The sequence below is a fragment of the Zonotrichia albicollis genome, chromosome 2, assembly GCF_047830755.1.
Source record: "Zonotrichia albicollis isolate bZonAlb1 chromosome 2, bZonAlb1.hap1, whole genome shotgun sequence".
NCBI classification, from domain to species: domain Eukaryota; kingdom Metazoa; phylum Chordata; class Aves; order Passeriformes; family Passerellidae; genus Zonotrichia; species Zonotrichia albicollis.
The window spans coordinates 9,655,223-9,668,513 of NC_133820.1; the positions used below are offsets into that span (position 1 = coordinate 9,655,223).

General features: G+C 40.1%; 1 protein-coding gene across 17 annotated transcripts in view; it reads right to left on the bottom strand.

Moving 5' to 3' along the window:
- The window catches only part of ROBO2 (roundabout guidance receptor 2), a 1,042,455-nt gene that overhangs the window by 143,049 nt on the left and 886,115 nt on the right, over positions 1-13,291 (bottom strand). For all 17 annotated transcript variants that reach the window (XM_074532752.1, XM_026794852.2, XM_014268608.3 and 14 more), the window contains 2 exons: positions 7,482-7,639; positions 5,362-5,482 (listed from right to left, as the gene is read on the bottom strand). In XM_074532752.1, the coding sequence (XP_074388853.1) occupies positions 5,362-5,482; positions 7,482-7,639 (279 nt within the window). The remainder of the gene's footprint in view (positions 1-5,361; positions 5,483-7,481; positions 7,640-13,291) is intronic.

Genomic DNA, 13,291 nt, shown 5'->3' on the forward strand with positions numbered 1-13,291 from the left:
AGATGACCTTCAGATGTATTATTGCCCTTTTCCTGTTCCTCAAAAAGTTAGACAGCCATATATGGGGCCTCAATCTAATTAAAATGATCCTAACTACCTTAATATATTTTCTCTGCTGAGGCAACTGCTAGAGTGAAGGATTTGATGGTCTTCATAATGTAGAGCCTCAATCTGATTTAGAATTGCTCTTGTTTTCTCTCTCTTTGCTGAATAGAAGGCAACATTTTCTTAAAATGTTTTTGTGCTCTAAAAAGAACATTAAAACACAAATTAAAAGGCTTTGGGGAGGGATTTAATAGCAAATAGTTACATTTAAAAGCTTTTTGCACTTTAGCATTCTGATTCAAAAGGGAAAAAAAAGGAAACATTAGATGGTTGGAAGTAAGTTTCACTTCAGAATGCTGTCAATAGCATAGATATTTCATTAAATGCAACGTGATCTGGATGAAGTAAAGCTCTCTGCCAAATAAAAGAACAAGTGGAAGAAGACAGGATATTACAACTTCACTAAATTTACCTATGTTGGACAAATAAATGAAAAGAGAATTGCAAAAGAAGGTGGTTTTATATTTATAGGCATTATTCTACATTATTCCCTTTTTCATTTGAGAAACAGGCACTTGTGTAGACATCACAAATTCCTACACTCTAAGCAGCACCCAAGGCATGATGAGCTTGCACAGCAAAGGCAAGGAACACCAATAAGAGGCAAATGCAGTAAAATTAATGTTTTCAGTTGCTAGTGGTTTTCTTCTTTTATATAAATCTACAATCACCTCAATTACAGTTTTTACTGACTGTTACATACAGACTTTGGGGACGAAATAAGACACTTTTTTCAGAGCTGTGTTGTTATTCTACAACAACTTTTTGGTATTTGTGGATAACAAATAATCTACAAATCTAAAAAAATGGCTTTTTGCAAACTGCCACAGGTAGACTGCAAGTGGAAAATACAGGGATTTGAAGAAAACCAGGAGGAGATTTGATCTGAAGGACAAAATACACACTGCTGATTTCTCTGTCTTGACCTATGAATGTATATCTGGTTTGGAAGATTTTTCCATGTGCCTGGGAAAGCTTTCCAGGATACAATGGGTCAAGACTCTGCTAAGGTCTTCCGCATAGGCAGAGGTCAAAAAAGTAAAACGGGGCACAGTGTCTTCATTAAAGGGATTTTGGGGATTTTTTTCTTTTAACACCATGTCATCATAGTCATTCTTTTCCTAAAACTAGGGTTTCTCTTTCAGCCTGACAATATCTACAGAACATCAAACACAAATACTTCCTCAAGCATCAGACAAGAATACCTCTTCATCCCACAGGACCTTATTAGCTGAAAAAAGGTTCAGATACCAAAGAAAAAATCAAAGATTAATCCAAAACAATCTTTAATATGTCCAAATTGACACATCTTTTAAAGATATTTTTTACTCTTCTTACTTATGCTTTATATTCTTTTGAGGCTCTTCTAAATATATCTTTTTCCACTGCTTGATGCCAGCCTCTTGAAGTTGATAGACTAAGGCTTTCATTGATTTCACTGAGCTTTAGAATCAATATACAAGATATACCTTTGTACATTCTCTTCAAACATTGCCATTTTAAGTGCAAAGGGAAATAAAAGAACATGAAACAGTTAACTTGAACACTTACCTCAGAATGGTGAAGTAGCATGACAAAATGATAAAGGTTATCATAAAGAGTAATTCCTTCTTTATTTGATTTCTGGCTCCATATTATGTATTTACAAACAACGCTTTCATACAAATTGGAATTAAACTGTTTCTGTTTTGCATCTTGCTTTAATTCTGTTCAGCCAAGGGCTATGAGCCCAAACACAAGCAATGCAACCTAATTTGTATCACTACACTTCGGAAATTGGCCTTTAGAATAGTGTGCACACCATAATCAAGTCCCACGCTGCCTCTTTTTGTGATTATTAGGACTGAGGTTATTAACTTCTTTTAAAGTGCAGCTTAAGACTGTGACAGACCCTGTCTTTCTGCTTTGCTCCAAGATTACACCTTGGAGCCTCATAAAGGCAAAAACTAGCAGTAATGCTTGAAAAAGAAGACTAATAAAATGTAGTGCATCTTGGTCACTATTCAAAACACAGTTTTGGATAGCACTGCTTATATGATCTTTATAGTATTTTACTATGAAAACTTGCCAATTTTCTCCTAATAGAAGAATCATGACTTGGGAACAAAACCAATGCAATCTGCATTGACACTACCAGTTTACTGTTAAGAGTCCTTGAATGTTGAAAACAATGTTTCCTATGCAGATAAACTTAGGGGAAAAAAGTGAAAGTTTTACATGTATTATTCATAACTATCTGTCAGTAAGGGTTATTGAATGGGTACCTAGCCAAGTGGATATATTCTGCACATGGGAAAATTTTATTTTCTCCCCATACTGCTTCCCAAGGTTCTTATGACCCATTTTATTTCACTGTTTTTAAACTCAAGAAAAGTGTAATCTTTCAGGCTAGGCTTCCATGCTGTTCCTCTTGGGCCACCAGTTCCCACCACACTGACTCAGTTTTTCCAGAGGCAATGCCTCAAGCTAAATTTACTGTACAGGGAGCCAGAGATGTGTCACAAGTCACATGCAGAAGTTAACTTCAGGTATTACAGAAAAACTTGCAAAGCCAAAAGTAACAAATAGATGGTTTCTGGAAAGGTTTAAGAGCTAGTATGTAACAATTCCTTTTCCTACATAATGTGTTTACTAAGGCTCCCTTCACACTGTGGTTTGGAGGGTTGTTATTTGGGAAAGGAATGAAGACATAACTGATCAGCTAATTAATATACATTCCTTTCCAGAATCAGCACCAGCTATAGGCTTGCCAGTCCCCTATTAAAATTCTCCAAGTAATTCAGTCAAGATCTCCTTATTTTTATTGTCCATTTTCAAATATCTTCAAAGCAGTTAAAGTTTGGCAATGAATTGCATATAAGTGTTTCTAGTATATTTTTGATCAAATTTGCAGTATTCCCAAGTTCCTCAGACCTGTGAGTCATATTGGGGGAAGGCTAACATACAATCCTAGTGGTTTTGCCTGGTGTTTAGTGAAGCCAATTTGAACAAGCAGAGCCAATCTGACGTTTCCCAGAGTTATTGGATTTATTGTGAGTGCTTAGAATGACTGGACTGTCCAGTAGATACATTGCTTCCTGGAAACATCATGGATAACGCTCTCCAGCCACTGTGCACATCCCTGCTCACGCATGGGCTGCTGCCTGGAGCCCAGGAATGGAATATAACCGCTGGACAAGTCTCCTCCTTTGGTATGGAGAGGACCAGGACTATTCTGGACATGATGTTACACGAGCCCAGTGCACCAGCACGGAGCTTCATGCCCAGGAGGTGCCCAGGAAATGGGCACAGGGCAGCCAAACCACCTTGTGAGACAGCAGGCCATAACCTGAGCACCTCCTGCATGCCATCCTTGCACAGCAAAAAGGAAGGTGGGGAGGTGTCTGGGAATACCCAGAGAGAAGGAAAAATGTAGATAGGAAGATACTGCAGTAGGGAATTTTAAATACAATTTTCCTCAGGTAGTCTAACACAATTAAGAAGGATTAAAATATCTAATTTCATTTATTGCTGATTTTGTTTGGTATTCACCAAATAGTTTTAGATTGTATTTTTGCAAGTTGATTGCTATGATTATACCCTGTAAAAAAATCAGAATATTGTAATTGGTTATGTATTATTTTACATATCAAGACGAACCTAATATGTTTCATAGCTCTGCAGGATATGAAATTACATGCACATTTCAGTTTTCATTCCTACAGTTCAATGCTTTTTAACAAATTATTTTCTTAAGGATTTCTTAAGGCTTTGTAGTTTAGGACTGCAATCTGCTTGCTATCCACAGGGAGTATTACCAGAGATTAGCAGTACTTAAACTGATGAAGGAGATATGTCATGTCTCTTTTGCATCTGTATAAAGCTACAACTCTAACAGATTGGCTGCAAAGGGCATAATAATTTGACAGGGATCCTTTCTCTGGGGTTGTTTCTGGCAAGGTATAATAGTTCTGCCTTTAAAAGCCACATGTTGCCATGAATTCACAACAAACCAGTTGGGGTGGAAACCTTTTCACTTCAGAAAAGCTGGAAAGCAGCATATTCTCATAAATTTGTGGATCTTGTCTAGCAAAAATCTTTCTCTGCCTTTTTTGAATCACATAATATATGTATTCTTTTAAAGTGGATAAACAAATGCTGAATTGCACATACATGCAAAAACTGGGATGGAAATGTGTGTGACTGGGTTTTCCAGTGCACCATCTTAGGCAGAAGGTGGAAAACCTCTGGAGCATCTGCTTCACAAAGGACCTCAGGATTTCTATTAAACATCTCTCTGGGATTGCAACGGGTCTTGTTTGGAATTCCAGTACTGTATCAAAGAGGTGCAGCAGGATGGAACATTAACACTATTTTTCTCTCTTTTGTCAGCATAGACATGTTTTCCTTAGCAGCGAGGGTTTTTTCTTATTGATCTTCCTTTGTTTGCTCAGAACCTCTTGACTAATTCCTACAAACCCATCACTGTAGCATGACCTCAGCATGATTTTGTGGCTTTGCTTCTTATCCAGTTGTCAGCAGGATGGATCCAGCTCTAGGTTGGGTTATTACTCTGTTCTTGCTCTGGACCCTAACCACAGGGCAAGTGCTCCTAACAACCAACTTCTTGCCTTGCCCATCAGGTCTAAAAGCTCTTTCACACAGGAAACTTATTCATTTTTAATTCATTCATCAGCACCAAAAATCTAAATGCTGTCCTGGCACACAGGAGGAAAAGCTGTTTCAGGTCTTCTTAAAAATGAATGCTAAAAGTTACTGTTATATATTCAAAAATTTGATTTTGGAATTGTCTCTAATGATGTTTTACTGATCAAGCGTGGGGGTTTTTTGTGCTTTCCTAAAAAGTTTTGATTTCGCAACCCCTCAGGAAGATGGAATTATTTAAATAGACAATCCTGGTCTAAATCTCTGGTAAGCAGGCATTGTCAACTGTATTAGAAGTAGCTTAATTACATTTGGCCACTTTGTGAGGGAGAGCACTGTCCTGCAATAACATCTCTGGTTATGCACACTACAGTGGACCTCCAATCACACTGAAACTATGTGCTTAGAAGGAAAATCTTGAGCCACCACAGCTCCATCATTATAAACTGCAGCTTTTAAAACCTGGTCTCCTTCTGAAGCTGTGAAGTGCATCTTGAGCAGTACTGCTGTGTTTTGCTAAGCTTGCTTTGTCTTGTGTTTTGAGGAGCCACCCAGGGTAGTTCAGCCTACACATTTGCAGGGAAAAAGCAATAAAAGCAGGGGTGTCCTTACCAAAGACAGTCAGCTCTGCAGGGTCGCTGTCGCGCTCCCCCACCATGTTGGTCCCCACACACGTGTACATCCCTGCATCACTTTTTCTGGTGTTGGAGATCATCAGCTTCCCACCACGGATCTGTTTCAAATCAAGGAACATAACTTCAGGTTAAACAAAATACAGGTAGCTTCAGGTAAACAAAATGCATTAGAAAAAGTGCTACCTTCCTGGGCGACAAGTTCCACAACCAAGACATTCTAAACTTTTGTTTGTAAATATATATGTATAGTTTTAAAATTATATTCTTATATATTTAAATATCTATAAGCTGTTCTATTTTTATCCTACTGACTAATTTCAATTTGCAACTAATTTCAACTGCATTTGATCTTGTTCCTTTGGCCTTCATTAGATTCTTTACATTTCAAAGATTACATTTTCTTGCTGTCTCTTGGCAGCACAGAGAGCTTTTATATCTTGCATGGTAATATGTAAAGCACTCTTGACATCTCTCTGAAAAAACAAGGCAATCTGACTTAGTTTTATTCAGATGATTTTATTTTACTGGTGTCTGAGCAGTTCCCTTGATCACTAATAAAGACAGATTTTCTCTTTTTGTTGAGGCAAACAGACTGAATCTGGCCCAAACTGGGAATTCACCTGACAGTTAATATTTTCTTGGCTGTAAAGGGTGCTTACAGAGAGAAAGAGCAGGATAGATGAAAGAAATAAAGTAAAAATTTGTGGCTTGTGAAGTCACAGTGTCAAAGGTTAGACAATGGGATTCTTCAAAATAAGCTGGGGATTTAACTAAAGGAACTTGAGAGTCAGGAAATGATAGCCAGCTCTCTGCCACTCCTTGCTCTTCTACTCTTGAGTAGACCCTAGCACAGAGAGCCTGGTTCACCAACAGCAACAGCTCAGATTCTTTGGCTTGGAATAATTCCTTAGGGATCCAGAGCCACTAAAAAGCTTCCTGATAGTACTTCCATGTTGAATAAGGTCAGCACTGAATCATTCCATATAACATAAAACTTTATTGAAGAAATATTAATGGTGAAAAGCTAAGCATTTAAAAATTAGGAATGAAACATGTTCTCAACCCCTTAATTTATCTGATTTGCTTGCATGGGCCATGATTTATCTCTAATCACTTGATAAGTTCAATATTTCTGCTGGATTCTTTTTCATACAGTACAAGAAATGAAAGGCCACAGAACTCAACCAGTGTTACTCATTTGCTCAACATTTATTCCTTTTCAGGAACCGTAATTCTTTAGAGTATGACTTCAGCCTACATTTAGACACATCCAAATTACTGCGATAACTATAAAATCACTGGTATCATTCTAAGATGTTGAGTTTTTTCCCAGGGATTATTTGTCCAGGCACTGTCACAGACATCTTTTATGAAAAATCCTTTCCTTAGGATTTTTCCACCTGAGAAGCTGAGAGGCCTCAGGAACAAAATGTAAACAATGGTTATCTGCTGCTGTGGAATGCAACAGGTGCATCTGTGATTGGTCTCATGTGGTTGTTTTTAATTAATGGCCAATCACAGCCCAGCTGGCTCAGAGTCTGAGACAGAAGCTTTTGTTTATCATTCTTTCTTTTTCTATTCTTAGCTAGCCTTCTGATGAAATCCTTTCTTCTATTCTTTTAGTATAGTTTTAATGTAATATATATCATAAAATAATAAATCAAGCCTTCTGAAACATGGAGTCAGATCCTTGTCTCTTTCCTCATCCTACGACCCCTGTGAACGCTGTCAGTGGACCTCATAGACTTGACTGAATTTACTTAAAAACACCTCTCTGATGTTCTCTGTTTGGAGAACTGAGATGTAGAAAAGGTAAAACCAAACTGGTCAAAGACATCCACTAAGTCTTTCATCTAACTGAGCACCTCCTATGGCTCAATCTCCAGCTCTAACAGACCTCCATCACACTGGATTTACAAACCAATCCTCAAAGAAGTTCAAGCTGGAAAGCCAGACTAGGAGCAACAAACCTGCCCCCCTCATTTGGGAAAGCTTGGAGAGGCAAACTGCTGAGAACAATATGTAATTTCCACGGGCAAGGCTGTAAAGCTGTGTAAGTTCTGCTGCACCCAGCTGTGAGCCCTGAGCCATACTCACACTGATGCGCTCCTCCCTGTCGTCAATGCGGACTTTGTCCTTCTTCCAGTAGATGGTGGGCTCGGGGTGCCCCCGGGGCGGCTGGCACTCCAGGATCGCAGGCTCTCCCGCTGCCACCACCACATCCGTTGGGTTCTGCCGGAAGTCATCCCGCAGCACTGCAGCAATAAAGGAAGGAAAGGGGAAAAAATAATTAACAGAAGTGATGGCATTGTAACAGGAGGAAAAATAATGTAGAAACACATGCTATTAAACAAACAAGCCTCAACCATTATTAGTGGATGACTTTGCTTCTTATATTGACTGTAAAAGATCTCAAAAATGAAGCTGGGCAGATATGCCCTTTTGTCCATTGGAGTCAGACTTCACACACAGGCAAATCGCCTTTTGTTGTCCTTTTTTTTTCCTTCCAGATAAGAACACTGCTCTGTATTTAAGTTACAAAGATGTGTAGCACCCATTACTGCTCGTAACTTTGACAGGATCACTTTCCATCATTAGAAAAGCAGCTCTGTAGGTTGGGAGTTGAGTACTTTTCACGACAGAAAACAACCTGCTGAATATCTGCCTTGTGTGGGTCTCCGATTCCAGCACAAGGTAACAAAGGGACAGAACTAATACTGAACTGCAGAGTTACACCTTGGCCAAGGGCATTGCCATTATTACTGTTACTGTTGTATTTCTGGCACATGCTAAAATGGTCACCATTTCTGAAAGGTGTCAGAGAAATAAAATGGATAGTAATACACTTCCAGCATATTTATTTCTTCCTTCTATATTTTTAGTTCTAATATTTCTGCCACCTTGACCAGCCCTATCCTACTACACTGAAAAGAAAGAGCATTTAAATCACCAAGCTGTTTGAGAAGTAAATTAGGCTACACAGACCGGCTTCTTATGTAAATCAAGCTTCTGTAAAGGATTAGGTCCAACTAACTGGCTTCAGTGTGTTAGAATGATATCCACTTCATCCTTGTTCTTCCGTGTGTGTCCTAGTCTCTAGGTTAATTGACATTCTTATAAACATAAAACTGAAAATAGCTCTAGATGAGCTACTGAAATAGAATTTAGGGCATTGCCCCTCCTTGAATTTCAGCTAAGCATGGCTTTCATTACAGCTTTAAAACAGTTCTTGCCCTTAATGGAACCAGGGCCCTCTGAGAAATTAGAAAACACTGTATCCTAGTGAAGGGGCAAGTCAGGAAGAGTTCAGAAGAAATTGCTCAGTCTCATTTCATAAGCAGAGATAATTTACTGCTTTCAATGTTAATAAAACGTGCCCCATTTTAACATTTGGAACTGAATATTTTTCTCTTCTGTAATAAGTCAGAAAAAAATATGATTAATACATAGAAGAATTGGTCCGTGAATAGTCTGAGGTGAGTGGGCTGTATGTATTTGGCACTCAAAATGACATGGAGGTAACTTTTATTGTTCTCCATTTTGGGATACACAGGTAGATCCCAGAGGAAGGAGGGAATTAATTGGAAGTTAATTCCTTTTCTAACACACACACACACAAAAAGAGTGACTGTTTAGGTCTTGCTCTTGAAGCATAAAATAAAAGTGACAGGAGGCAGCTGGCAACAAATGCAGCTCTGGCAAGAACCCACAGTCTTCTTAGGTGACACACCCAATAAACAACAAAAACCTCAATCCCCAAATATTTCTGAAAAATCCAAACCTTCTGATTCACAATAATCAAATTGGCAGAAACTGAATTTCTACAACTTCAAGATCAAGTGGAAGAAGTAACTCATGCAATGCACAGCACAGAATTGTATGATAAAGATCATGGGCTGCTGACTATTGGCAGTACAACACTTTGGAAAGCCAACAAAGTCAATATCATGGGAATGTCAGGGAAAAAAACAGAAAAAAAGTCTTAAAAAATTGTGTTTTTTCAGGAAAGCAGCTTCATATGTCTCTGTGATCCCCATGATATACAGGAAAAGTACTTCTAGACAATGCTATGCCCACATTTGTAATGTAAATGGTAAATAGATAAAAAATTAATTTCTGCTACTATTATTACACACAAAATAAATATTATTTTTATTGGCTTGGTTCTACATGTAATTACAGAACTTCAGTGCAAATCCATTAGTGGAAAATCCCCAGAAAAATCAGCAGATCCCACCACATAATGGCTTTATATTCCTGACTCGTAACTCCTGGCAGCAATATTAAGGAAAGCATTTTCCTTATATGTATGAACCTGCTGTATGAACCTGACAAACACAGTTTCTTGCAGTGATACACAGCAAATTACCTTAACTTTCTCTGAATCATCCCAGCAACTGTGTAAGGCTCCAATCAGCCTCAGAATATGAGGCTAAGAGGTGATTTGATTTTATCACATTCCTTTACCCAAAGCTGCACTGCAAAACTGGCTTGAATAGAAGACAGAATTGATGCTACAGACTTTGCTTAATCTTGCTCTGTACCTCAGCACATACCTGAATCTTGAATAGGTATATCTCACCATTTCCATCTAAAGCATTCTGTGTTTTGGAGGGGAAAAAAAAAAAGGTTGGAGAAAAAAGAAAGAGGGGAAAAAAAAGCAGTGACAGAAAGGCAAAGATAAGAGAAAAATGCATTAAATATAAATTAAAGTGTGAAAATAACTCTGAGAGGAATAGGGGGAAGACTAACTTAAGGGAAACAAAAAAAGAAAAAGACAGGTAAAGGAAGGGAAAAAGAAAAATAAAAGCAGAGAGAAAAACAAGGTAAAGAGCAAAGTGCACAGGCAACCATTCCTGTGATTCAGTATTTTAACGCAATCTAACAACAATGAAATAAAGCACAGATGTTAATCTGATCAGCCCAATCACCCCAGAACATCCAAATACCACCCCAAGAGAGAGGGAGCAGGGAGGAGGAGGGCAGAGCATGAGCTGGTGAGCTTGGCTGTTCTCCTGGAGTGGCACAGGAGCTACAGAAGGAACAACCATCAGCTGGAAGCTGAGTTCACACGTACTAGCACAGTAAATGGAAAAGCTGCAGCACATCTTGGTGCACTCACCACACCTAATGGTACAGCCATCTGTGAAAACAGAAAACTGATTGAGAGCTGCAGAATATTCCTCAGCCAATTGTCCACAATTGCTGGGTATGTCCAAATAACTATTAGTGTGCCTGAGCAGACCCTCTCCCCACACAGGCAAAAGGCTTTTGTTCACCTGAGAAGCCAGCCCTCCTCAGGGCCCTTTTGGCGGGGCACAAACACTAGTACTTTATAAATTGAACGCAAGCAGCACCATGTTGCCATCAGCCTCCTCTTCCTCATTCTTTTTTGGATGCTCTTGCTTTGCTTTATTCCAATTTTGGTGCTTGCATGCGTGTTTCCCTATATTTTTGGGTGTTACCTCACATTCTTTACAGTGAGGGTGGCGAGGCCCAAAGAAATTCTGGATGCGCCATCCCTGGAAATGTCCAAGGCCAGTCTGGGTGGATCTCTGAGCAACCTGGTCTAGGAAAGGCGTCCCTGCCTCTTCCTCATTTTTTGTTGGATGTTCTTGCTTTGCTTTATTCCAGTTTTGGTGCTTGCATGCGTGTTTCCCTATATTTTTGGGTGTTGCCTCACATTCTTTGCTGTGAGGGCAGCGAGGCCCAAAAAAGTTCTGGATGCGCCATCCCTGGAAATGTCCAAGGCCAGCCTGGGTGGATCTCTGAGAAACCTGGTCTAGGAAAGATGTCCCTGCCCATGGGGTACTGGGTGATCTTTAAGACCCTTCCAGGCCAAACTTTTCTCCTATTTTATGACTAAACAAGGGGTGTCAAAGGGGAAGATGACCCCCCACCCCTGGGACTGCAGCACAGCCCTACCCCAGGGGCTGCTCCCCCCACCAGTCCAATAGCAGCACGAACACCCTCACGTTTCAAAAGGCAAAACCTTGCAAGGGCAAAAGCTTCCAGATGGCTGAGCCCCACTGTCTGGAAAGGCACTGAGGGACAGGAGAGCTGCAAAGAGCAGCTAAAGCATGCACAGAGCCCGCAACAGCGCTGCAGACAAAAGTTAATTAAAGTTTGATCGGTCTCTTTTGTGGCTCAAACAAGCTGATGCTGCTCAAACAAGAGAGATGGCTGCAAGCAGTCATGGCTGTCTTTAAGGCAAGCAAAGCCCTGCACGGCCATTTCCAGGTAGCCAGGACTGTAACCAGGGAAAGTGAGAACATCCAGCAGCGGGATAAACACACGGACATGCACCTGCCAGAGTGAGGGATGAGGGAAAGGAGCAAAAAGGAGCCCCCGCTCCCAAGGCAGCTGCTAACCAGCACCTGCCAGCTCAGGCCCAAATCCAGGCCTCGGCCAAACTGAGGCTCATAAACTCAGGGAATTACATGGAAAGTGAATTAATTTCCTCAGCTGAGGTTCCAGCAATTTGTTTAAAGGAAGTGGAGATAAAGGCACGGTGTTTATGGGGTAGGAGGGAAGGTGGCGGGGTCAAAATTATTCTAGGCTAGATATCCATGCCTTAATCCTTCTTTCCAGCTTTTAGGCCCTTAGAAAGAAAACATTTTTATAGGATTTACATTTACATGATGATTACAAATAACCATCTGTCTGCTTCCACTTTTTCAATCTGGTCCATGTCCCACGAGTCCCCAGCCTGTGGTCAGAGCAGCTAAGCTGGAAGGAAGAAGTGGATGCCCGTCAGGAGGCTTTGGGATAATTGCATTCTTCTCCCACCAGCGCTTGTCTCTCTACCTCCTCCCCCTCTGTGTGCATGGTGAACATCTGAAATTACCGGGGACAGGAGGGAGGGAAAGAGTATCTTTGTTGCCCTTTTCAATGAATTATAATGTCTTAAAACACAGCTACATCTGTTGTGCTGACTAGAGGGTATAAAGAGATATCGAGTAAATATTAATGCGCTTCTGTAACTTGGGTCCTGGCAGCTCATCTTCCCCCTCCTGTCCTGTTTTGTGCTTATCTCAGAATAATGTTATTCCCATAAAAAGATTTTACACAGCCACATCAGTGATGGTTTGGTCACCTGCCACACCACAGGTAGGCCTCTCCTGATCCAAGGCACTTCCCCACAGGCATTTTCCTAAATCCTCATCTCTCCACCACTGCTTTGGCACTTCCCCCTCTGATACATCTTGATATGAACAATCGACATGAGTTATTAAGTCAAATAACTGCCCAGATGTCATGCAGTGGACAGATTAAAGGATTATTATACTTTAGGTAGCATATGGTGTAGGGAGGTATTTTAGATCTTGACTAATGCATATGATCTGCTGAAATGGTCCCTGAGCAAGCCAGCACTACCTCCTGAAACAGGGTGAAAGAAAAAAAAAACAAGGGGTCACAGACAACTTCCCTTGTGAAGAATAATAACACACTGTTCTTGAAGATGCTGCTGCCCGACCTCTTTGTTTCAGCAACTGTCTTTGCCTCATTTTTTAAGAAAAAATGTAACAAAAACCACCCTACCTGGGCAATAGTCATAGGCAAGACTCTAAGGGAGTTCTTGAGCTCCCTCTGCACGTGCAGAGGAAAAAGCTGCAGCCAGGAAAAAGCTGCTACCTTTAAAAAATATATATTATAAGAAGCTATAAATTTTTCCGCCTGTTTTTCCTATCATTTGCCTATCTCCTGATACTGATACCGCCTAACAGACACAAATGTTAGTTAATACACCATGATTCAAATATGTTCAGTAAAATGAAGCCCTATGTCCATGAGAATAATTTTCAGAGTGTTAGGATATTTTAAAAGAGTCTAGCAGCTTCAACAATGTTTGATTCGTAAGGTTCCTAGAAATCAAAGTAATGACCAGCACAGAGACACCTGCATCA